We start from the raw sequence: 26,025 nt of genomic DNA, 5'->3' as shown, positions 1-26,025 counted from the left end.
CGTCAGTCACAGCTGCTCTCACGGTCTCGCCTCTTGAGAATTCAGATCCTAGGCTCCTCGTCTCTTTCTGATATATGTTCAGAGCCATCGCCGGCGACTAATTGGCAGCTTCCGTTGTGTTTTCTGAGTTGTGGATATGGATTCATCAACACTACTCTTTCAGCAGCTCAAGGTTTGTACCCTGAACCCCGGAGCATATATACTAGGCCTGGAAATGTGTTTGGATCGTTTTCTTCTGATCGTACTTTTATATCGAAATTTTGATTTTAGGGAGCGGAACCGTTTTTCCTATTAGCAGGCCCTAATGTGATTGAATCCGAGGAGCACATTCTGAGGATGGCGAAGCACATAAAGCATGTGGCAGCCAAGTAAGTTCACTCGTTTTGCTTCGATGCCTATATTATTTTCTTGGAAAATTAAAATAGAACGAAGGTGATCGAAGAAATGGTTTATGTTATCTTTGTTATGACTGGAGGAGATCCAGAATTGAAGGAAATAGAGGTTTCTTGCTAAGGCTTATGGAATTTGTTTATGATTTCTGTAATGTGTCTGTTACTGTTTTGTGGAAGAATTGGAAAACTAGGAGTTTTATTATACTTCTTAGGTAGTTTAGCTCATTCAACCTTGTTGATCTCCAGCGTAATAGAGCCTCTGTTTTCTTCCTTACAGAGTTGGTTTGCCACTAGTTTTCAAATCTAGGTTTGACAAAGCTAACAGAACGTCCTCAAAATCTTTTCGTGGTCTGGGCATGGCTGAAGGCTTGAAGGTGTAGGCTGGTGGTGAACTTTTTGTTTTTGTACAATTTTGTTTTGAGTTTTTCCATTCTTGGAGTGCTGGATGTTTCACTATGCGATAATGCAGTTATAAAATGATCAGAAGTAGGATGTGAACTTCTGATTGGTCTCTTATGTATGTATTGTGTGCTTGGGTTTTGCTTCATTTTTTCGTCATAATAGAATAATGAAAGCAACAAAATGGTGAAATGAGGGCATCTATCTAGAGTATGTCTTGCACAGTCTCTTAGGGAAATTTTAAGTAATATTTTGCATTCTACAATAAAAGCCTTGCTTCCATAAAAATCATAATCTGCATTGAGCATTAAGACAACTATACCATAGTGTTTGAATTACCAGTTAAACATGTATATGCACGACCCACCCTCACTCTATCATGCTCTATGTACAAAAACCTGCTTACATACTCCCATAGGCTATTAGGCACATGCCTATATACATATCTTTTTATATGAATCGTGGGTGTGATGCCCGTAATCATTTGGTGTTTTACACACAAACTTTTTTCAAATAAATAAAGAAATTTTTCAATGTTGCACTGGAGAACCTGGAGGCCGGAACAATAGAATTTTAGTGGTATTGGAAGGTCTCAAATTTAAGTTAGGATGGATAGCCTAGTATGGCTTCTTGCTAATGCATCTGTGATACATAGGGAAATTTCTTCTTAAGTTTGTGATTCTCCGTTTACTGCATCTTTTATGTTATTGTATGGCTGGATCTTTTGAAATGCCTTTTTTCCTGCTTGCAATGATCTGAAGTATTGTGAAATTTCTTAGAGTAACTAATTTTTTGTTTTGTTTGCAGATCTTAGAGAAAGTTAAAATAGCATATGACATCCCCATTGTCACTGATGTGCATGAAAGTATTCATGTAGCTTTTAGTTTTCTTTTCTAGGGTCAGGGAGGTTTTTTCTTAGATTTCTAGATCTTCTACTCTCCAGTGGTGTTTGTTCTGAAATCAACTAAAGAAATAAATTGAAGAACCACTTAGCAATGTTGTATGGTTGAACTGTTATGGGCAGCAATTGTGGATTGGTGCCTCCTCATTATTTAATGTCAGAACTTTGTAACTTTGACTTTTAATCAATGCAAAAGGAAAATTGGCTAATTTTCAATAGAGAAAAATGGGAACTAGCCCTAATTCTAAAGATCTCAAAAATACAATGAATTAAAGAAAATTGCAAAAATTTCCATGAATATTGGGACTATAGGACCTTAAAAAGTGTGGGCTTTACTTATCTATAAAATAAGATATCATGACATCTCTTCTTTCTTTTATAGTGTGAAGCAGTTGGCCAAGTTGCAGATATCATACAAATTCCAGCATTTTTATGTCTCCAGGTTAAGTTTCATGCTTGATTGCTTTCTTTGTTCGATCCCAAAGCTTCCCAGTTAAAAGTTATGTGACCCTAGTCTGAAAGTTGCATGGTCATTCTTCTTTTATCTAATTGTCACAACTTACAACAGACAGATCTGCTGGTCGCAGCAGCGAAGACTGGAAAAATTATCAATATCAAGAAGGGACAGTTTTGTGCTCCTTCAGTGAGTGTCTCACAAATTTCTATCTCTCTCTCTCTCTCTCTCTCTCACTCATTGCCATCATATTCTGTTTTTAACGAGATTGAATCTTTCTGAACTGATATTTATTGAAATTTGCAGGTTATGGAGAATTCTGCGGAGAAAGTCAGATTGGCTGGAAATCCAAATGTCATGGTTTGTGAGAGAGGAACAATGTTCGGCTATAGTAAGCTTCTAGTATCCAATTCTTCCCTTTAATTGTGAAAGGCGTTCTTGGTTATCTTTACAAATAAAGAGTAGTATGTAATAGATATTGAGGTTTCTAGTATCTTTAGTTCTTCTTCATCTTGAACTCTGGAAGTACTCTGTATTAATCCATAAAATTTCATGAAGCAACAAAGTTGCTTCATTGCAACCTAAGAGGCATAGAGTTCAAAACACGGAAAGGCTTCGCGCTACAAAGGCAAGGTTACATACATATGCCCTTCCCGAAACCTGCCACACCACTGTGGGAGCGTTATAAACCATTATCAACCCATGGATTAAGGGCTCCACAAAAACTGAACATACTAGTCTGAGATGTAACTTGATTCCAATCATTTTCTATTTTAATTTGGAATTTAAGTCATCAGCGCTTTGTGTAGGTTGTAAAGGGGTCTTGAATCTTGATGCTTAATGATATATTGATATTTTCCCTTCCGCAGTTGATTGATCCAATGTCTTGGATTTATTTTGTAGATGATTTGATTGTTGATCCACGCAATTAGAGTGGATGAGAGAAGCTAATTGTCCAGTTGTAAGTAGTTGCTCATTCATACTTAGTTTTCTTATTTGTGATTCGATCCTTCTTAGTGTTGCTATGCAAAATGGAAAAATTGCAGAACTGCAGATGTGAGAGGACTCCGAGTCCGTGGATAATCACATGGGATGGCAGGCAGCATATATACATATATACCTCAGCAATTCGTCAATGGCTGTACTTTTGATGCCTTGAATTTGAGGTGAACCCACAATTCTGCAGGTATCTTAAGTTCATATCAAATTAAGGTGCTGGCCTGGTATCTTTCATTGTGGGTCACAAGTGCGTGGTGAGATGAACCAGGATGAGATGGTCCAATAGTCTGCTATATCTGGTTGGGAGGTGGGCCGCCATTTTGAGCTGTGTGAACTGCATGGTTGGTCGTTGTCCTTCGATCTTGGATGATATTTTTGGCATTTTTGTGCATGTCTGTGGATACCTGATGAGGAATTACGCCATCAAATTAATTTGCAATTACCTTGGTGGAGGTAGGCATGATTTGGCAGTAACTTCTATAAGTTACTGTTCCGTGAAAATGGTTAGAGGAGCCGAAATTGGCATAAGATTCGCGTGACTTTGTCCTTCAAAAGACTATCAAGTATTCGAGGTTGCACTCACACTTACAAACCACGTCATTACCTTACACTAAGCCGATCGATGTGGGATTTCATGTATGTAGTTCTACCGATTTCTTCAAGTAAACTTTAGAATTGCTGAGGTATATTTGAGTAACTTATGGAACTAGCTATTGAGTTTATGTTTTGGCTTGGTGTTAAACAAGTTTGGAATTCTTTTGTAGTTCGCCGACGCTTATGGGGTCCTTAGTGATCCTGAGAAGCATGAGACATATGGTCAGTATGGCGAGGACGCGCACTCAAGGTATAAATGGGTGGCGGCATGACCCATTTGGCATCTTTTCGTCTTTCTTCGGTGGGTCATCATTTGGTGGTAAGAGCCATTTGCTCTCATTGATGCACGAGACTTAGGTACCAGATTCTTAAAGTTATAAAATGTCAGGGTTGTAAGGCCAGCGTGGCTAATATCTTCTGTGATCCTTGCATACAAGCAGACAGCAGCAGGGGACAAAGGCAGAGACAGAGACGGGGTGAGGATGTAGTTCATCCATTGAAAGACCACATCCTCGAGATGGTCTACCCTACATATGTTAAGCATGTGGCTCAGGTTGGTTGGGATGGCCCTTCTGGTAATGCTCCCAGTTGGGTGTGTCGTTCAAAACATGAATGTGATATGAATATAATTGCTGTCTGTAAAAAGATTCTATTCCAATTACATAGACTTCAATCTACACTTGACATCACTACAAATTCATAGAATAAATTTGAATACGGGAACTGAATTTATTATACAATATAGTTTATTACAAGCCGCGTGAAGCGCATGCATGCCCCTAGTATTAACTAGGTGCCTGAAAATCACCGATCACCGTCTTCCTTGTTCATGCTAGAACAATCTCGTGCTACATTATTCACTCCATTCCTTAAAACTATAATATTAAACACATGCTGAACATGACAAAGACTCGACTTCTAGCATGTCGAACTCTCAAAAGCTTGAGTTGGGCATGGGGGCTTAGGAACTTCAACGAGATCCTCTAGCATTTGCATGACCATCTTCATCGTAGGCCTTCTTAAAGGTTCCTCTTGAATGCACCAGATGGCAATCATCACCCACTTGTACACCCTTTCGACATCACTCATGGCAACTTCGTCATTATCGACCAAAACATCTAATTTCCCTGCCACATAGCATTCATAAGCCCAGTCTGCTAGTATTGCTTTCTCTTCCTCCTCCTGCTCCAGCTCCATCACCACACTTCTTCTGCAACATATGATCTCTAGTAGCAATATACCAAAGCTGTAAACATCAACCTTGACTGTTATTGGCACATTCTTGAACCATTCAGCAGCTACATAACCTCTCGTTCCTCTGATTAGGGTACGAGTTCGACTTTGATTGGAGAGCAGCATTTTTGCCAATCCAAAGTCAGATATTCTTGCTGTGAAGCATTCATCTAGAAGTATGTTTTGGGGCTTGATGTCACAATGGATGATAGGCACATCACACTCTTCATGTAAGTACAAAAGGCCTCTTGCAATCCCCAAAGCAATCTGCACCCTTGCATTCCAATCTGGTTTTGGAATTGAAAAGAGGAAATTTGCCAAAGTGCCGTTGGCCATGAACTCGTATATCAGTATTCGATGAGACCCTTCGTTACAGAATCCGAGCAATCGGACAAGATTTTTGTGATGGGTTTTGCTAATCGCTCCCATTTCTGTTTGGAATTCGCTCTCCCTATCTTTATCGAACTTGTCCAATTTCTTGACAGCAATAAGATTTTCTAAACCGTTTTTCAGAACACCTTTATACACAGTGCTAAAGGTGCCCCTTCCGAGCTCTTCCTTGAACCCATTTGTTACTTCTTCGAGCTCCTTGTACGTAAAGTGTCGCAAATTTGTCTCAACAATGCTTGAATGTTTGACATCACTGGCCACTTCTCTTTCACGTCTCTTGAAGAAGAACACACCAATTGCAACTACTAGCAAGATGTTAAAAAGTATGGAGCCTCCTAGAGGAAGTTCTTCAACTAGAAATGATCTCTCTTTCTTATTGTCAGGCTTGTCGGAAGAGCCTGGAGGCGTAACTCCCTTTGTTGTTTTGATGAGGGCCCTTGTAAAACCAGTTTCTCCTGATCTCCCGTTGGAGATTGGCAATCTTTTCTTCCAACATTGTCTACCATTGTAGATGGCAACTGCACAAGAGCAATCATGCAAACAAGACTTTTCACATTGTGTTTGGTTATATGGTTCCAACCTTTCATAATCACCCAGTGGCCAGTTTACACTATCAAGTTGTGTCATCTCATACAGCTCTTCAGGGTCTCTTGATCCATCTTCTTCTCCGCAACCTATGGAGATCAGTGGTTTGCAGCCAGAAAATCTATTATTTGGATCATTGAAATTAAAACCAGGTGGGCAGTCACAAGTAGGCTTTGAATTTTGAATGGAGCAGTAGCTATTGAAGCCACAAGCTCCACTACCAAACTCACTAGTTATAGCAGTACATATGTTCTCAGGAAGGTATCGCTGCGGCGACCAGATCTGGGTGGAATTGGAATCTTTTGGATGAGCATATTGTGTGAAAACACCATCAAAGTCTAATGTTGCTCGATGGTAGTAATCAAAAGGAAAATTAATACTACTCCATGAAGGAAGTTGGGAAATCCCTCCATTATTTTTTACTATGTAGATATTTGTGGATTTGTTGAAGACCACCTGATAACCAGACTCAGCAAGATCTGTAGTAGTTCCGCTGCTGTAATAAGAATTGTAGCGGGACTCAGATGGCCACGCTATAGGATTGAGCTCAAGAGCTCCATTAGAGAAACGGAGCTCAAACCTTCCCTTGGAGTAGTTGGTTTCAGTTAGCCTTGAAGACAACAAGCTTCCCAAATCCAATATCTGGGTCGGTAAAATTGTATCTGTGGGGTACTTAAAACTTTCCCAGACATAATCATTATTGTTACCTGCAAGAACAAAGTTTCCTGTGTCTAACATCGATGCAGAAGAGACAGTTGTATTTGCAGGTTTTGTGTTCCACTTCGTTTGGCCTTGGGGATCTCTCAAGACAAGGCCAGAGTTGGTGAGCTCGACTGTTGATCCCGCTGGAACAGGGTTGTCTCCGTTTGCATGCCAAACAATAGTTCTATCAGGAATATTATTGAACCATATGGCAAGCAAGAAAAGGTTTGTGTTGTTGAGTTGGCGAAAGCCGAATGAAAATTCTCCTGATGGTGAAGGCCACTGGGATTTTTCATCGGCAGCTGCAGTCAGTGATGAGTTGGGTGTTATGTTTGCCGTGGAGAAACTGGGTGCCAGGGAAATGAAGAGGAAGAGAAGAAGCGTGGCTGAATAAGCCATTTGAGTAACCATATTTGGACTGCATCCTGGCATGCAACAGCCGGGGCAATTGACTTATATATCTTCATTTCCTTCTGCGGTTATCTTATCAAATGGCAAAAAAAGACAGTTGGCTATGATATTCTTCATTTTTTTTTTGCGGTTGACGATGTTCATATGGTCAATATCTTATTAAATGGAATTATGGAACACGGTAGTGTTTACGGGTCAAACGGGCAAGAAGTCTTAATGTCTTATTGGTAGCGTAGAATCCACGTTTGTTCACTTTCTTAATACTTGTCTGTGCGCTTTGCTTCATTTTTCTTCATAATAGGATAAACAAAATGGTGAAAAGAGGGCATCTATCTAGAGTATAACCTGCTCAAGGTTTGAAATTTGAACCCTCGAGTATCGTCTGGCATGTGCTTCATTGGCTAGTCAATGTATCGTCTAGAGATTTTTTTTATGGTTTGGTGCATTTGATCTTTTCATATCCATAACCCTTACTTGAGAGTCCTAATGTGATTGAATCCAAGGAGCACACTAAGCATGCTGCAATCAAGTAGGTTCCCTCTTTGCTTCGATGCCCTTATTATTCACTAAAACTTTCAAAAATGAAAGAAAGATAAGAAACTCATGCTGTTATGCAAGTCTTATGTAATTTTTTTTGATATGTCTTTATGATGTAATTTCCTTTTTCTGCAATTTTAGTCAGAAGAGGCCTGAGGGTCTTTATATATATTGTACATTGTACCTGTATCATATAAGTTGTTCATGTTGGCTTGAAATGCTATCAGAATAAAAAATATTCTACCCTTTCTCCACCTAGATTTGTTTACTTTTGTTATTTATTTTTTTGTGTTTGAATAAGGATTTTACAGGGTTTCTTTTCTCCATATTTCAATCTCCTCCATTTGACGTGGATCTTCGATCATATATTGTCAGATCTGAGGGAGTTTGACCTATCTTGTTGAAGGGGAGGCCAAGATGCTTGTTGTAGATCCAAGTTGCAATCTCTATGTGTGTTTTTTTCTGTTTAGTTTTTTTTACCCGGTTTAGACCGGTGGAGTCGGACTCATTCGACAATGTTTAGTGTAATACGGTGTCATCCAGCAATGTCTGGCAATATTCATTTTAGTGTTTGTGTTTTCTTAATTTGTTCTTGTTTTTTTAGTCCTCTAAGTTGTATTCCATTTTTATGGTGAGCTCGAGTGCCTATGGGCCTCATTTACCTAATTTATTGAATAACTTCATACAATCAGGTATATGACATTTTCAAAAAAAAAATTATTGTTATTATTACAATACTATAATATCTTATTTGACTTCTCAATAGAATCACATACTCCAGTCCACATAACCAAATGGGTTGTATGGGCAAAAAATCGCCTTTATGCAAATATACACGAAAAGGGCCCATTGAAGCCCGGTCGACCAAAGAGGCCCATTGAAGCCCGATAGACCAAAGAGGCCTACTGAAGCCCAACTGAGCCAATCTAACGGGTTCATGGAAACCCATCTATTCTACAAGAGGGTCAAAGCCCATGATGCTAAGGAAACTTCTATTTGAGTCCTTGGGACTAATCAAAGTCGAAGCTCCGTCCGTACGGGTCGACATGTGTAGGTCATGTGACATTAGCACTATAAATAGAGGAGACCCTTCTCATTTATTGGGCTCTCCCACTGGAGGTATCCCTTGCTCTCCCTTTCTCTCACTAAATATTTCCCTCACCATCAACTAACTTGACCGTCGAAACTTTCCCGATCGACACTACACCGGTGTCCATGCCTGACGGTCGACCTCTAGTGTGATCTTGTACATTGTTGAAGGTCTTGTTCAACTTTACAAATTGATTGTAGACTTTTGGGTCTACATGGGTAATCATCTCCCAAAATTCATTGTCTTCATATATGAAAGCCCAAAATTCATCAAATATCTTAGATCAAATATCTTACACCTCTACTTTTTCTCTCCTATGGGTTCAGATTTTGCATACGAAAAAAGAGATTATCATTCTCTGTTACCCTATTTATTACTACTTTGAAAGTTTGAAAGTTTGAAAGTTTGATTTTGTGGTTTGGAAGAATGCTATATGCAAATGGACTATGAAAGTTCTTCATTTGCATCTTTGGTTGGCGATGCTCTTATATTAAATGGGGAACAACCGAACAAAGTAGTGCCTACGGGTCGAACGGGCAAGAAGTCTTATTGGTCTTCCATCCACGTTTGTTGACTTTCTTAAAAACAATAAATTTTAGTTCAAGAATAACGCTTGAGACCCCAAAAAGTGACCCCAAACGACCCCCATTTAATGTGAAGTATTGGATGTGAAGTGGGCCCTACATTTGTGTTTTTAATCAATGATCATTTTAATACCACATAGATATGGAGAATTTTTGGATGTCAAATTTTGGGGCCTCCAGCATTATCCTTTAGTTTAATACACATTGCCCTATCAGAATTTTCCAAATTTGTTAATGGGAATCGTGTATGAAAAGCCCACAGGCCCATTACGAATTTGGGCCTTGATGTCACCGAGATGTAGCCCTAGGTTGGGGGTTGATTAGGCCCAATATCTGGATTCCATCCAGACCCAGCCCAACTCAACATGGAGTCTCAGTGTCTCACTGTTAGTTACTCTCACGGTCTCACCTGTTGAGAATTCAGATCCCTCTTCGGCGACCAATTGGCAGCTTCCGTTGTAGTTTCTGAGTTGTGGATATGGATTCATCAGCACTACTGTTTGAGCAGCTCAAGGCTTGTACCCTGAACCCCTGAGCATATATACTAGGCCAGCCAATGTGGTTGGATCGTTTTCTTCTGATCGTGGAATTTTTTGATTTCAGATGGCGGAACCATTTTTCCTTTTAGCGGGCCCTAATGTGATTGAATCCGAGGAGCACATTCTGAGGATGGAAAAGCACATAAAGAATGTGGCAGCCAAGTAGGTTCACTCTTTTTGCTTCAAATTCAATCCCTTTGTTGTTTTTTAAAAAAAAATGGAAATAGAACGAACGTGATCGATGAAATGGTTTATACTATCTTTGTTATGACTGGAAGAGATCCACAATTGAAGGAATTAGAGATTTGTTTTTAAGACTTACGAAATTTCTTTATGATTTCCGTAATGTGTCTGTTACTGGTTTGGGGGAGAATTGGACAACTAGGAGTTTTATTATACTTCTTAGGTACTTTAGCTCATTCAACCTTCACTGTACAATAATGCAGTTATAAAATCATCAGAAGAAGTAGGATGTTGAACTTCTGGCTGATGTCTTATATATGTTTTGTGTGCTTGGGCTTTGCCTCATTTTTCTTCATAATAGAATAACGAAAGCAACAAAATGGTGAAAAGAGGGCATCTTTCTAGACTCTAGAGTATAACCTGTTCAAGGTTTGAAATTTGAACCCTTGAGTATCGTCTAGCATGTGCTTGGCTAGTCAATGTATCGTCTAGAAATTGGTTTTTTGGTTTGGTGCATTTGATCTTTACAAGTACTAGTACCATAGCCATAACTCCTACTTGAGAGTCCTAATGTAATTGAATCCGAGGAGCACACTAAGCATGCCGCAATCAAGTAGGTCCCTCTTTGCTTCGATGCCCTTATTATTCACTAAAACTTTCAAAAATGAAAGATAGATAAGAAATTCATGCTGTTATGCAGGTCTATGTAATTTTTTTGGATATGTCTTTATGATGTAATTTCCTTTTTCTGCAGTTGTAGTCAGAAGAGGCCTGAGGGTCTTTATATATATTGTACATTGTACCTGTATCATATAAGTTGTTCGTGTTGGCTTGAAATTCATCAGAAAAAAAATAATGATTGGATTTAGGCCAAGCTTGGGGGGAGGGTTTACCGTGATTGGAGAATGGAGAGTTCAGGAGGATTCAATAAAAAAAAGGTGTGAATTTCTATTGGAATCCTCCTCCTCTACACCCTCCTCCTAGGCTTAGCATTAGCCAACTTATCAAGTACTTAGTGGACAAGGCAGTACTGCCAGTACAAAAGAACTACTATGCCCGTTGCAGACTGTCCCTATGTTACTGCCTTGTCCACAGCAATTCTGCGGGAATCAGTTTATTTTTAAAAAGTTAACTCAGTAGTGCAATGACCACACTGATTCGTAGTTATGGGTTTATATGATGTAGAAAATATATTTGTTGTCAATTGTCATACTCTACGTGGGATGTTTGGATCAAGGGATTTGCTCTCATAGAATCTGATGTTTTCAGGCCATGCAGAGTTGGACAAGACATTTATGATTGTTCCGTTATAGAAGTATTGTGGTGAATTATGTTATCATTTCCTTGGAGCAGAGTTCATCTGAGGTGAGTTGTGTATTTCCTGTGTTTTGCTTACCTTTAATGTTGTGATTTCATTTGGTATTGTTCTTACATTATTACTTCCATCGACTTTGTATACTTATGGCCAAAAACATTGGTGGTAGTTGAACTTATTGTTTTACAACAGACTGCGAGACTATGTGGATTTGATTGCTGACTATCTCAAGATCCTCTAAGCCGCAATAGACGGAGAAGATGGCAACAAATCGGAGTTGGAAAGCGTCGAAGATCGGACCGATTCATGGGGTGGAATGGTTCTGGAGTTGCTTACGGAGGGTGGAAGCATGTGAGTATCAGTGGCCCCAACGCCACGGTGAAAAAAAGCCCTGCCCTTTTCCTTTGCAGGGTAGGGTCTTCACAGGTACCCTTTTCTTACGCTTCAATTTATCTCCACCCCAACCTTTTCTTCTCTTTATTTTTTACTTTTCTTCCTTTGATGGATTGTGTTCAGATTGAATTCTCTTCGCTTCAGGTAATTGCGTACTCAGTAAAGCCTCAGATCCAATGTCCAGATAGAATTGAATCAGTTAGTTTAGTGAACAACAACCACCTCGAATTGATGAATTGTTTCATGGTAATCGAATATGGTTTTCATAGGTTCTATTTTCTCTGCTTCAATTGATTTGCAATAATAGATTATTTGAATACTTTTATCCACCTCGAATGGGACGCGCTCGGATACCTTTCTGCGCTTCGATGTAATGCGTTGGGATCGATTGCTCTTTGCTTTGCTGTCGTCGCTTTCTCTTCACTTGGCATATCGTCACCAAACGCTGCTGTGTTTCTTGATCGTGCTTGGATAGCTACTTATTGTTCTTTAAGGCTCATAAGGTGGCTTCACTTGAACATCACCGAATCCCACAATGGTTTGCTCTCATATTATAGCTTATAGAGTTTGTCCGCTTGATTCAGGCTGAATTACCAGATTTCTCATCAATTTTGGATTTTAATAGGCTGAATTATAATTTTTTTGATCAAGTTTGGGATTATTTTCCCCTAATTTTCTCTTTCATTTTCTGTTTATGTTTGCTCGAGGAACATATCTCTGTATTTCTTAGTTTTCTTTAACTGGCACTTTTTTTTGGATGTCTTTGTTCCTTTTCATGTATGTAGTTCTACCGATTTCTTCAAGTAAACTTTAGAATTGCTGAGGTTTGAGTAACTTATGGAACTAGCTATTGAGTTTATGTTTTGGCTTGGTGTTAAACAAGTTTGGAATTCTTTTGTAGTTTGCCCACGCTTATGAGGTCCTTATTGATCCTGAGAAGCATGAGACATATGATCAGTATGGGGAGGACGCATTCAAGGAATAAATGGGTGGCGGCGATGACCCGTTTGGCATCTTTTCGTCTTTCTTCGGTGGGTCATCATTTGGTGGTAAGTGCCATTTGCTCTCATTGATGCACTAGACTTAGGTACCAGATTCTTAAAGTTATAAAATGTCAGGGTTGAAAGGCCAGTGTGGCTAATATCTTCTGTGATCCTTGCATGCAAGCAGACGGCAGCAGGGGACAAAGGCAGAGACAGAGACAGACACGGGGTGAGGACGTAGTTCATCCATTGAAAGACCACATCCTCGAAATGGTCTACCCTACATATGTTAAGCATGTGGCCCAGGTTGGTTGGGATGGCCCTTCTGGTAATGCTCCCAGTTGGGTGTGTTGTTCAAAACATGAATGTGATATGAATATAATCGCTGTCTGTAAAAAGATTATATTACAATTACATAGACTTCAATCTACACTTGGCATGGCTTCAAATTCATAGAATAAATTTGAATACGTGAACTGAATTTATTATACAATATAGTTTATTACAAGCCGCGTGAAGCACATGGATGCCCCTAGTATTAACTAGATGCCTGTAAATCACTGATCACCGTCTTCCTTGTTCATGCTAGAACAATTTTATGCTACATTATTCACTTCATTTCTTAAACTATAATATTAGACACATGTTGAACATGACAAAGACTCGACTTCTAGCATGTCCAACTCTCAAAAGATTGAGTTGGGCATGGAGGCTTAGGAACTTCGACAAGATCCTCTAGCATTTGCATGACCATCTTCATCGTGGGCCTTCTTGAAGGATCCTCGTGAATGCACCAGATGGCAATCATCACCCACTTGTACACCCTTCTGGCATCACTCATGACAACTTCCTCATTATCAACCAAAACATCTAATCTTCCGGCCACATAGCATTCATAAGCCCAGTCTGCTAGTATTGCTTTCTCTTCTTCCTCCTGCTCCAGCTCCATCACCACACTTCTTCTGCAGCATATGATCTCTAGTAGCAAGATACCAAAGCTGTAAACATCAACCTTGACTGTTATTGGCACATTCTTGAACCATTCAGCAGCTACATAACCTCTTGTTCCCTGATTAACTAGAAATGATCTCTCTTTCTTATTGTCAGGCTTGTCGGAAGAACTTGAAGGCGTATCTCCCTTTCTTATTTTGATGAGGGCCCTGTAAAACCAGTTTCTCCTGATCTCCCATTGGAGAGTGGCAATCTTTTCTTCCAACATTGTCTACCATTGTAGATGACAACTGCACAAGAGCAATCATGCAAACAAGACTTTTCACATTGTGTTTGGTTATATGGTTCCAACCTTTCGTCATCACCCAGTGGCCAGTTTACACTATCAAACTGTGTCATCTCATACAACTCTTCAGGGTCTCTTGATCCATCTTCTTCTCCGCAACCTATGGAGATCAATGGTTTGCAGCCCGAAAATCTATTATTCGGATCATTGAAACTAAAACCAGGTGGGCAGTCACAAGTAGGCTTTGAATTTTGAATGGAGCAGTAGCTATTGAAGCCACAAGCACCACTACCAAACTCACTAAATATAGCAGTACATATGTTCTCAGGAAGGGATCGCAGCGGCGACCGCCGACCAGATCTGGGTGGAACTGGAATTTTTTGGATGAACATATTGTGTGAAAACACCATCAAAGTCTAATGTTGCTCGATGGTAGTAATCTACGGTCAAATTAATACTACTCCATGAAGGAAGTTGGGAAATCTCTCCATTATTCTTTACTATGTAAATATCTGCGGATTTGTTGAAGATCACCTGATAACCAGTCTCAGCAGGATCTGTACTAGTTTCACTGCTGTAATAAGAATCGTAGCGAGACTCAGATGGCCACGCTATAGGATTGAGCTCAAGAACTCCATTAGAGAAATGGAGCTCAAACCTTCCCCTGGAGTAGTTGGTTTCACTTAGCCTTGAAAACAACATGCTTCCCAAATCCAATATCTGGGTTGGCAAAATGGTATCTGTGGGATTCTTAAAACTTTCCCAGACATAATCATTATTGTTACCTGCAAGAACAAAGTTTCCTGTGTCCAACATCGATGCTGAAGATACAGTTGTATTTGCAGGTTTTGCGACCCACTTAGTTTGGCCTTGGGGATCTCTCAAGACAAGGCCAGAGTAGGTGAGCTCGACTGTTGATCCCGCTGGAACAGGGTTGTCTCCGTTTGCTTGCCAAACAATAGTTCTGTCAGGAATCTTGTTGAACCATATGGCAAGCAAGAAAAGGTTTGTGTTGTTGAGTTGGCGAAAGCCGAATGAAAATTTTCCTGATGGTGAAGGCCACTGGGATTTTTCATCTGCAGCTGCAGTCAGTGATGAGCTCAGTGTTATGTTTGCCATGGAGAAACTGGGTGCCAGAGAAATGAAGAGGAAGAGGAAGAGAAGAAGGGGGGGTGAAGTAACCATGTTAGCAGTACTGCAGCTTGGCATGCAAAAGTTGGGGAAATTGAATCAATTTCAATCAAAGGAGGAGTCGTTTACTTATCCCTCTACACAGGTCCTTTATGTTGTTAAGAGTCAACTGGAATGCAACTTCTCAACTACTCATTCATCCACACTTTTACCAGTATTTTTTTTGGTTCTTTTGCATCTCCGCTCTCTCCTATGGGATATGATTTTGCATCTAAAAAAAGAAATTATCATTTTCTATACAAAAATAATAAAGATCCCAATGATAACCTTCTCAATAGTGTGTGACACGTATTCATTGGGTGTGATTTTTAGTGAGTCATTTGTTATGATGTCATTCTACCCAATGAACACATTTCACATACTATTGAGATGTTTTTGAGTTGGTTATCATTGGGATGCCTTAACAATGTTATTTTCTAGTACCATAATTATTACTACGTTAGAGTTTGGAGGGGTCAAACTATTATGTTGTCCATTCACATATGGGGTTGATGAGGATGCTCTTATAATAGTCAACTATCTTACTAATATCCACGTTTGTTGACTTTCTTAATAATACTAGTCTTTCTGTGCAAAACGCCAAAAGCCTGTTTTATTTTTATACACAAAATGAAAGCAAAGTTAAACTAAAATGAAAGGGAATTTCCATCAGAATTTGTTAATGGTAATCCGTGTAAGAAAAGCCTACAGGCCCATCACCACTTTGGGCCTTGACTTCACCGAGATGGAGGCCCAGGTTTGGGGTTGACCAGGCCCAACATCGGGATTCCATCCAGTCATCCAGACAGATCCAACCCAACTCAACATGGACTGTTTCTAATTCTCTCACCGTCAGCTACTCACACAGTCTCGCCTCTTGAGAATTCTGATCCCTCCTCGGCTCCTCTTGTTTTGTCATATATCTTCCGAGCCATCGCCGGCGACTAATTGGCAGCTTCCGTTGTATTTTCTGAGTTGTGGATATGGATTCATCAACACTACTATTTCAGCATCTCAAGGTTTGTACCCTGAACCCCGGAGCATATATACTAGGCCAGGAAATGTGTTTGGATCGTTTTCTTCTGATCGTACTTTTATATCGGAATTTTGATTTTAGGCAGCGGAACCATTTTTCCTATTAGCGGGCCCTAATGTGATTGAATCCGAGGAGCACATTCTGAGGATGGCGAAGCACATCAAGCATGTGGCAGCCAAGTAGGTTCACTCTTTTTGCTGCAATGCCTTTATTACTTTCTTGGAAAATTAAAATAGAAGGAAGATGATAAAAGAAATGGTTAATTTTCTCTTTGTTATGACTGGAGGAGATCCAGAATTGAAGGCTTATGGAATTTGTTTATGATTTCTGTAATGTGTCTATTACTGATTTGGGGAAGAATTGGAAAACTAGGAGTTTTATTATACTTCTTAAGTAGTTTAGCTCATTCAACCTTGTTGATCTCCAGCGTAAGCCTCTGTTTTCTTCCTTACAGAGTTGGTTTGCCACTAGTTTTCAAATCTAGCTTTGACAAAGCTAACAGAACGTCCTCAAAATCTTTTCGTGGTCCGGGCATGGCTGAAGGCTTGAAGGTGTAGGCTGGCGGTGAACTTCTTGTTTTTGTACAATTTTGTTTTGAGTTTTTCCGATCTTGAAGTGCTGGATGTTTCACTATGCAATAATGCAATTATAAAATGATCAGAAGTAGGATGTGAACTTCTGATTGGTCTCTTATTTATGTATTGTGTGCTTGGGCTTTGCTTCATTTTTTCGTCATAATAGAATAATGAAAGCAACAAAATGGTGAAAAGAGGGCATCTATCTAGAGTATGTCTTGTACAGTTTCTTAGATAACTGCTACTGTTAAAAACTCTTAGGGAAATTTTAAGTAATATTTTACATTCTACAATAAAAGCCTTGCTTCCATAAAAATCATAATCTGCATTGAGTATTAAGACAACCATACCATAGCGTTTGAATTACCAGTTTAACATGCATATGCATGACCCACCCTCACTCTATCATGCTCTATGTACAAAAACCTGCTTACATACTCCCATAGGCACATGCCTATATACACATCTTTTTATATGAATCGTGGGTGTGATGCCCGTAATCATTTGGTGTTTTACACACAAAAATTTTTCAAATAAATAAAGACATTTTTCAATGTTGCAATGGAGAACCTGGAGGCCGGAACAATATAATTTTAGTGGTATTGGAAGTTCTCAAATTTAAGTTAGGATGGATAGCCTAGTATGGCTTCTTGCTAATGCATCTGTGATACATAGGGAAATTTCTTCTTAAGTTTGTGATTCTCTGTTTACTGCATCTTTTATGTTATTGTATGGCTGGATCTTTTGAAATGCCTTTTTTCCTGCTTGCAATGATCTGAAGTATTGTGAAATTTCTTAGAGTAACTAATTTTTTTGTTTTGTTTGCAGATCTTAGAGAAAGTTAAAATAGCATATGACATCCCCATTGTCACTGATGTGCATGAAAGTATTCAGGTAGCTTTTAGTTTTCTTTTCTAGGGTCAGTGAGTTATTTTTCTTAGATTTCTAGAACATCTACTCCAGTGGTGTTTGTTCTGAAATCAACTAAAGAAAGAAATTGAAGAACCACTTATGTATGGTTGAACTGTTATGGGCAGCAATTGTGAATGATTGGTGCCTCGTTATTTAATGTCAGAACTTTGTAACTTTGACTTTTAATCAATGCAAAAGGAAAATTGGCCAATTTTCAATAGAGAAAAATTGGAACTTCCTAATGGGATAGATGTAGCCCTAATTCTAAAGATCTCAATAATACAATGAATTAAAGAAAATTGCAAAAATTTCCATGAATATTGGGACTATAGGACCTTAAAAAGTGTGGGCTTTACTTATCTATAAAATAAGATATAATGACATCTCTTCTTTCTTTTATAGTGTGAAACAGTTGGCCAAGTTGCAGATATCATACAAATTCCAGCATTTTTATGTCGCCAGGTTAAGTTTCATGCTTTCTTTGTTCGATCCCAAAGCTTCCCAGTTAAAAGTTATGTGACCCTAGTCTGAAAGTTGCATAGTTATTCTTCTTTTATCTAATTGTCACAACGTACAACAGACAGATCTGCTGGTCGCAGCAGCGAAGACTGGAAAAATTATCAATATCAAGAAGGGACAGTTTTGTGCTCCTTCAGTGAGTGTCTCACAAATTTCTCTCTCTCACTCATTGCCATCATATTCTGTTTTTAACGAGATTGAATCTTTCTGAACTGATATTTATTGAAATTTGCAGGTTATGGAGAATTCTGCTGAGAAAGTCAGATTGGCTGGAAATCCAAATGTCATGGTTTGTGAGAGAGGAACAATGTTTGGCTATAGTAAGCTTCTAGTATCCAATTCTTCCCTTTAATTGTGAAAGGCGATCTTGGTTATCTTTACAAATAAAGAGTAGTATGTAATAGATATTGAGGTTTCTAGTATCTCTAGTTCTTCTTCATCTTGATCTCTGGAAGTACTCTGTATTAGTCCATAAAATTTCATGAAGCAACAAAGTTGTTTCATTGCAACCTAAGAGGCATAGAGTTCAAAACAAGGAAAGGCTTTGCGCTACAAAGACAGGGTTACATACATATGCCCTTCCCAAAACCTGCCACACCACTGTGGGAGCGTTATATACCATTATCAACCAATGGATTAAGGGTTCCACAAAAACTGAACATACTAGTCTGAGATGTAACTTGATTCCAATCATTTTCTATTTTAATTTTTGGAATTTAAGTCATCAGCGGTTTGTGTAGGTTGTAAAAGGGTCTTGAATCTTGATGCTTAATGATATTTTCCCTTCCGCAGTTGATTGATCCAATGTCTTGGATTTATTTTGTAGATGATTTGATTGTTGATCCACGCAATTTAGAGTGGATGAGAGAAGCTAATTGTCCAGTTGTAAGTAGTTGCTCATTCGTACTTAGTTTTCTTATTTGTGATTCAATCCTTCTTAGTGTTGCTATGCTTAATTCTCAAGTGCTGCCCACATTTACATTTCATATTCTGGAAGATACAATTGTTCACTGAAGCGCTCCAATACAGGTGGCTGACATCACACATTCATTGCAACAGCCAGCGGGGAAGAAGGTTTGTATTTTCTTACTTTGTCTTCAATAACTAGGCACTTGGCGCAGCTTCTGTTTTATAATCAATTGAAATCACAATATTCCACATGTTTTTTATTTTGTCTATGCAAAATGTAGAAAACAAACTTGTTACTTGTTTTAAAGCATTTAGTCAGCCAATGCTCACATGTGGTTGGTTCGCAATAATCTCTTTACGGTGATATAGCTAATGTAGATTTGGAGGAAGATTTGAAATTTCTTGTTTTTGAGCGCTCATATAAGTGGTTTGGCTGGTTGTGTCATCTTAGTATGTCTTTTTTTTGTTGGAGGTTTTAGCCGCTTTCTCCTCTCCATTTGTGCTACCAATAACTTCTTCACCCTACTTTTCTGTGGTTCTAGGGGTTTTCTATGCTCACTAGGTATCCTCGTGATTCGATACCACTGTCATATTATGTCTGTAGTCAAATGTACTTTATTGCATCACATTTATGGCTGACATTATTTTCCTTATTTATGGGTTAAATTGCCTTTGTTTCTCCTTTAATAGTTGGATGGTGGAGGTGTTGCTAGTGGAGGTCTCCGTGAATTGATCCCTTGCATAGCAAGGACAGCAGTTGCTGTTGGGGTGGATGGTATCTTTATGGAGGTAGGGAGAATGAAAGTAATCAATTCATGTTCAAATCCTATCTGAAACAATGGTACTGATGCTTGATTTTTTAACAAAAGCTAGTGGAGTTTCCAACTTCTGTAATAGTATATGGTTGTGGCATGTAGTTACAGAATTGTAGATAACAGTGGTCCTGAGCCTAGCACTGTAATTCGTTGTCTTCTAGGATGGGTTTTTTTAAGAGAATTTGTCTTTTCCTCTTCTAAGCTTATATTTATGGTTATTTTGTAAAATTTTAATCTGTTGCTTCTGAGAGCGAGATCTAAAGAAGCTGAGGTTTTATAAAATACTAAGAGCAATTATTTTTTTTCCATTGGCTAGGTTCACGATGATCCTCTGAATGCCCCAGTCGATGGTCCAACACAATGGGTGAGTGTTGTATATGTTATATGTGGCTCAAATTAATATGAAAGTCTTTGGTATTAGCTAATGAAGGTTACTTCCATATGAACAAAATGTAATGCTACGCTAATAGCTATTTTCAGAGTTAATTGACTTTTTTCCATCTAATTATATGTAGCCTCTACGCAATTTGGAGGAACTGCTGCAAGAACTCGTGGCAATAGCAGTAAGTTCTTTGGAAATCCTTAAATGTGACGGAATATGTTTGATCTTCTCTTTTCATTTCTCATTTGTTGGGAGTGTTGGTTGTTGTATATCTGATCTTGATTGCAAATTATTTATTTATCAAGTTAGTTTGTTCACAAAAATTAATGTGGGGCTTTCTGTTCTTGACATTGTGAAGAGAGTAAGCAAGGGGAAGAAACGCATGAGCATTGATCTCACACCATTCCATGATTAGAAAGAGCTTGGGAGCTTTGAGCTTGCTAAAGGCAAGTCAATAACGATGTTGAATGATAAGTAATTGTTTTCTCATGGACTGTTTTATCCAAATATTAGGTACTTTTGCCATTTCAGTCCTCCACTTTTAGTTTCTGATTTTTTTTCCTCAATTTTTCAGGTCATTTTGTTTCACACTTTGTATTGAGGAACTTAAAAAAAAAAAATTCTTTATGTATGCTACTCTGCAGCTGAATTTTGTTGTTATTTTTTACGAGAAACGCTAAGTATCAGCTATGTACGTATTCATGTCCGAGTTATATACTTCATGTTTTTCTATGCTAAAAACTTCAAGTTTGTTTGTTTGGTTTGTTTTTTATTTTCTAGTAAACATAAAACATAAATCATTTATTTTTTCATTTTCTATTTTCAAGTGATTTTAGTTGAGCATACTCATGAGATTCGTATTAATTCCTTTAGTCTCTATAAGGGGTGACAAAACTTTGTTCGGTCCTAATGATCGAATTTCTCTGAGTCGGATTAAACCAAGTTATAGGTTATATTTTTGAAACCTGTGTCCAAACGTAAAGTTTTTGTCTGGTTTAAAACCGAGTCAGGGTTCAAACACATAAATTTTGTCTAGATTAGTTGTCTAGACCCTAACCTGAATTAACTTATTGTTGGATTTGCTTATTTGAATTTAAACCAATTTAGGTGTAGTCAATTAAATACGTTCGAAATTCAATTTTGATTAGGGTTCAGAGACAAATATTTTGTTCGATCCGAAATTTATTTTTTGCCACCCTTACTAATAAACTCATACCGTCTGATAAGGGCTATTGGTGTTGTCCAATGAAATTAACTATCCAAAGCAAAGCAAAGAACATCTGACGCTTTTGTAGAAGACACTACATGCGGTGGTTCTTAAAAAGAATCATTAATAAAATGCGAACCATGTACTACTGCACTAGAAGGTCCTCAGTTGCATGGGTCAGGCCAAGGTTATTAGACTCGTTGAATAAATCAATGCCCATTGGTGGATTTCTCCTACGTGACTTTGTTGAGCCACGTGCGGCTCAGAACATCTAAGAACATTACTGATCTGCTATTGCCTCAAATTTCTTCGGCCTAAGAGGTTCTCAACCGTTGTGTTAAATTAGGACTGTTTGCAATAACATGATCGCCCTCACAATTACTAGGAATAATCAATCATTCCAGCAATCCTTCTCTTTCTCAAACCCCCCTCCCCCACAATTTGTCATTTATATAGTTTTTTGACGTATTAACTCTAAAATTATTTGATGAAGCTGCAAATTAAACAATAAAAATCAAATTCACAATCCACCATTTTTATTGGGTCCCACTCAAACCTATCAATCATAATATGGCACATTACATAAAACTGTTATAAAACCAAAAACAAAAAATCCCAATTTTATTTGTAAGAAAATATATGGCTTACATAAATATAATAATCTTTATTTTCCTTCAACACAGAAAAAGAAAAAAAAAATTATCTGTTCGTAGCTGCAATTTATCGTTGAACGTGTAAACCGATAAGATTGGTTACACACTTGCATGCATGGCTTCCTTTTAGCAACCGTGTTTCGGATGAAGTTAGTTAGCCCCATCACCCGACACCTTTTCCTCTAACAGAATTCTTTAATTCTTCCATTGGCAGCAATATCTATATGGCCACGCGTCGAATTTTGGCTTAACTTACCATGTTGTTAAGTGAGAATGTACTCGTATGTGCGGGTCTGACAGTACCAATTTAGGCTCATATCGAATGTTCAAATAACAAATTTGTATGGTGTCATTCTCTATTATCAAAAAAATTTGGTAATTCTTACTTCTGACATTGTTTCCTTTTTCTTTTGTTGGTGGAGAATGCATTGCATTTTATTAATGGCGAAACGAGTAATACCAAAGCATAAATGGCAATAAAATTGTCATTCATAGTAAATGAGTGATTGCTTATATTATGCACAATTATATATATGGAAGCTTCTTAATCATGATGTTAAAGATTTTACTAAATATTCAACAAGGCTAATAGTTGTGTTTATGGTGTCATGAAATTACTAAAAGGATCAAAATTAATGGAGCTTCCTTCTGTGTATATATATATATGATCAAAGTTATATATAATGGCATATTTCTTTTTGGCCCAATACAACATCTAGTATATTCTATGAACAGAATGGTTGGTGCAAGATTAGGCCAATATTGGCTAACCCTTGTAGTCTGTTCTCTCTTGTTGCTGAGAACAGAAGGTGATAGTTATGTAGGAATCACTTACGTCCAGAATGTGGCGGCTACCGGAGCAGGTGAGAAACTTTTTTTTTTTTTTTCTCTCAAACAACTTATAAAAATTCATGGGTGCTGTTAGTTTTGATTCTCTCTGTGCTGATTAAAAACTTGTTCTTTCATTTTTTGTTTGGGTTTTTGCAGTTTGTTTGGATGGTAGTCCACCAGCATACCATTTAGATAGGGGGTTTGGCAGTGGAATCAACAACTGGTTGGTTCACTTTGAGGTTTGTCCTACTATATTAATTTAAGATACATACATGAAAAGACGTCGGCTTTGTCATAATTGCGCGAAACTTGACTGGAATACTCGTTCCGACTTGGTTTTCAAGACTCAAGACTAGTCACTACCCTAATGTCCCCACCATATTTTTGTCAAATTCCACTGTTTAGAGATCTTTTCAAAAAATGACTTCTTGTTTGGGTATATATTATTAGGGAGGAGGATGGTGTCACAATGTCACAAGTTGCCTTTGGCGTAGCCGTTCACCTTTAGGTTCGTCTAAACAAATGGATCAGCAACTTCCCTTCTCAGGAATACTAAGTAATACACAAGCTTATAATCCAGGCAAGCATTTATATATATATATATATATCCAAGAGTTTTTACATCATTCTTGATTTCTTCACTTTTTACAGTATAGTATGAACTAACTTCAATGGAGTTTTGTTTGAATATCCAGACTTCTACAACTGGAACAGAATTAAGATTAGGTACTGCGACGGGTCATCGTTCACCGGTGATGTTGAAGCAGTGAATCCAGTAAGTTACTTACTTTTCCTCAATGAATTTTTGTTTTGAATTATTTCATTGATTATTCTTAACAAGATTGAAAATTTTTCATCAGGCTACTAATCTTCACTTCAGAGGAGAAAGGATTTGGAATGCTGTCATTCAAGAACTACTGAGGAAAGGAATGAACAATGCTAAAAATGTAAGCAGTCTCTTCTTCTAGACATTTTTCACTTCCCATCTTCTTCTTTTTATCAGTTCCTTGGTTTCATTTATTTTAAATATAGGCTATGCTTTCTGGTTGTTCTGCCGGTGGCCTGGCATCGATTCTGCATTGCAACAGCTTCAAAGCCCTGTTACCTAAGGGTACTAATGTGAAATGCCTCTCCGATGCTGGTTATTTTATCGACGTGTAAGCTTGTTCATAAGAACCCTAAATAATCTCAAAAACTCTCTTCTATTATGTATCTGCATATATGTTTGTATGTGTTTTGAGTTCTAAAAGGTGTAATTTGTGGCAGGAATGATGTCTCTGGAGCAAAACAAATTGAGGAATATTTCAGTGAAATAGTTGATCTCCATGTAAGTACTTCCTTATCTCCTAATGATTTTTCAATCAAACTCATAATATAGTTTCTGGTTTTGACAGTCACAAATAAAAATTTTCAGGGATCAGTAAAGAATTTTCCGCGATCTTGCACTTCGCGAATGAAACCAGAAAAGGTATGCATCTGTATTATGATCATATTTTCACTCTCAAACCATATCTCTTGTTTGGTTGCTTTTTCTTTTAAGGTAATCGAGAACGACACCATACAAGCTTTCTTTCTAATGTTTCAAAACAAAAATGTACTTTACAGTGCTTCTTTCCGCAAAATGTGGTGCAACCAATTCAGCCACCGCTGTTTATACTAAACGCCGCCTATGATTCCTGGCAGGTTAGTACATTTCTGTTCTTAAGTGAAATCGATAACTAAATTAATCGGCAGCTCGGGATGATTTTCGACAAAGTTTGTGATTTTTTTTGTTTGATTTTCAGTTAAAAGTTGCCTGTCAGCAGTAGTGTTTTTGTTTTCTCATATTATCTGATGCATGGAGCTCTTGTGTTAATTTAGATAAGGAACATCTTGGTGCCTGACACAGCTGATCCTCATGGCTATTGGGGCCAATGCAAGGATGATATAAAGAAATGCTCACTCAGTCAACTCAAAACAATCCAAGGTTTAGTAACACAAGCTGAAGCTGCTCATCGTTATATCATATAATTTCAAGTATCGGCCAATGATGGTGTTGACCTGGTGATAAAATGTATGATAATGATAATCTCTCACCGGGATTCAATCCTCCTCGGAGGCATGAGTTCACACGTGGATTTTCCATGGGCTAGCCTGGCATGCGTAGTTTGTTAGCTAGTATGCATCCGAAAGGATAGTTGCTACGGGTCCCACCGTACACGATAAAAAAGAAGATAATTCAAGTATTGACAAGAACTATATATATGGCCTCATAAAAGAATCTGACTCTTTTTTTTTTCTTTTTCTTTTCAGGTTTTAGGTTGGAGTTTCTAAATGCATTATCTGCGGTTGGGAAATCACCAGCTAGAGGAATGTTTATTGATTCTTGCTTTTCTCACTGCCAAACAGAATTTCAGGGAACATGGTTGATGCCTGGATCACCAACGATTAGTAATACTGTAAGAGACTACCAGTATGCTTTCTCCTACTCCCTGTGTTTTATTTTGCTTGTTTCATGAAATGACTGTCTTCTTGTCTATAATTATAATTTGCAGACTGTTGCAAAGGCAGTAGGAGACTGGTTTTACGACCGAGCGCCGGTACGAATGATAGATGGCCCTTTCTCTTCCAGTTCCATTTGTGCTTTCGTTCACAAGTAGGATTCATTAGAGGAACAGATGAGATTGATTAGTCTGTTCTTTTTTTTTTATTATTGAATTAGGCTAAAAAATAAGCAAATAAGTCCTCACCCCCTCTGCGCTTATACTATGAGTGGAGGGTGTTTTCCTACCATCTTCCCACCTCATGTAATCAATTATTGTTCTCATCTAAAGACAATGCTTCATTCAAGTTTTCTTAATATAATAGTTGAGAAGTGAGACAGTCAAGAGTAAGTTTAGCAGTAAAAGATCAACTTTTGACTGTATATTCTTTTCCAATCCACACTATCAGACTTTAGGTTAAGTAGTTGTTAGGGTGGAGATATTGATCTCTCCCACCTCATCGGAAATTCCACTATACCCTTTAGGTTTTTTTTTTTTAACCGAGAACATCCCACTAAGCCTAAACTCGGGGCCAAACTAGACATGCACAAACCCACCTGACCTTCTCATGCA

The 26,025-nt window shown here is 38.2% G+C and overlaps 4 protein-coding genes and 1 long non-coding RNA gene across 12 annotated transcripts; 4 read left to right on the top strand and 1 right to left on the bottom strand.

The window, feature by feature from the left end:
* LOC120010918 (2-dehydro-3-deoxyphosphooctonate aldolase 1) lies at positions 1-20,929 on the top strand. 6 transcript variants are annotated; one of them, XM_038861847.1, is made up of 14 exons: positions 1-172; positions 271-368; positions 670-766; positions 1,599-1,664; positions 2,075-2,134; positions 2,261-2,335; positions 2,453-2,537; positions 18,960-19,018; positions 19,163-19,207; positions 19,733-19,831; positions 20,174-20,221; positions 20,373-20,420; positions 20,598-20,685; positions 20,814-20,859. In XM_038861847.1, exons 1-13 carry the CDS (start codon positions 137-139, stop codon positions 20,652-20,654), a joined length of 873 nt encoding a protein of 290 aa, XP_038717775.1. In that variant the 5' UTR covers positions 1-136; the 3' UTR covers positions 20,655-20,685; positions 20,814-20,859. The 6 variants fall into 6 exon arrangements, 5 of the variants coding, with proteins under 5 accessions (XP_038717775.1, XP_038717776.1, XP_038717774.1 ...); XM_038861846.1 differs by lacking the exons at positions 670-766; positions 1,599-1,664; positions 2,075-2,134; positions 2,261-2,335; positions 2,453-2,537 and adding exons at positions 16,582-16,678; positions 17,531-17,596; positions 18,017-18,076; positions 18,195-18,269; positions 18,369-18,453 and having other exon boundaries at positions 8-172; XM_038861845.1 differs by lacking the exons at positions 271-368; positions 670-766; positions 1,599-1,664; ... (1 more) ...; positions 2,261-2,335; positions 2,453-2,537 and adding exons at positions 16,209-16,306; positions 16,582-16,678; positions 17,531-17,596; ... (1 more) ...; positions 18,195-18,269; positions 18,369-18,453 and having other exon boundaries at positions 11-172.
* Positions 3,203-4,471, top strand: LOC120010919. Of its 3 annotated transcripts, none has more exons than XM_038861849.1 (3): positions 3,203-3,781; positions 3,910-4,058; positions 4,180-4,471. In XM_038861849.1, exons 1-3 carry the CDS (start codon positions 3,768-3,770, stop codon positions 4,440-4,442), a joined length of 426 nt encoding a protein of 141 aa, XP_038717777.1. In that variant the 5' UTR covers positions 3,203-3,767; the 3' UTR covers positions 4,443-4,471. The 3 variants fall into 3 exon arrangements, with proteins under 3 accessions (XP_038717777.1, XP_038717778.1, XP_038717779.1); XM_038861850.1 differs by having other exon boundaries at positions 3,203-3,828; XM_038861851.1 differs by having other exon boundaries at positions 3,203-4,058; positions 4,128-4,471.
* Positions 10,023-16,596, bottom strand: LOC120010922. The gene is made up of 2 exons (XR_005470954.1): positions 16,540-16,596; positions 10,023-10,235 (listed from the first exon to the last, which is right to left on the bottom strand). It is a non-coding gene; the product is annotated as an uncharacterized LOC120010922 (long non-coding RNA).
* LOC120010920 lies at positions 11,954-13,154 on the top strand. Its single transcript, XM_038861852.1, has 3 exons — positions 11,954-12,239; positions 12,603-12,750; positions 12,872-13,154. The coding sequence occupies exons 2-3, from the start codon at positions 12,687-12,689 to the stop codon at positions 13,138-13,140; spliced, it is 333 nt and encodes a 110-aa protein (XP_038717780.1). The 5' UTR covers positions 11,954-12,239; positions 12,603-12,686; the 3' UTR covers positions 13,141-13,154.
* A 1,906-nt stretch (positions 20,930-22,835) lies between the features above and the next one.
* Positions 22,836-25,776, top strand: LOC120011487 (pectin acetylesterase 8-like). The gene is made up of 12 exons (XM_038862612.1): positions 22,836-22,962; positions 23,087-23,169; positions 23,381-23,510; positions 23,626-23,705; positions 23,791-23,877; positions 23,963-24,087; positions 24,197-24,257; positions 24,345-24,398; positions 24,536-24,613; positions 24,791-24,896; positions 25,223-25,368; positions 25,465-25,776. Exons 1-12 carry the CDS (start codon positions 22,836-22,838, stop codon positions 25,567-25,569), a joined length of 1,182 nt encoding a protein of 393 aa, XP_038718540.1. The 3' UTR covers positions 25,570-25,776.
* Positions 25,777-26,025: the final 249 nt, after the last annotated feature.

Source organism: Tripterygium wilfordii, chromosome 12 (genome assembly GCF_013401445.1).
Source record: "Tripterygium wilfordii isolate XIE 37 chromosome 12, ASM1340144v1, whole genome shotgun sequence".
Lineage (NCBI taxonomy): Eukaryota > Viridiplantae > Streptophyta > Magnoliopsida > Celastrales > Celastraceae > Tripterygium > Tripterygium wilfordii.
This window is presented reverse-complemented; position numbering and strand designations above follow the sequence as displayed.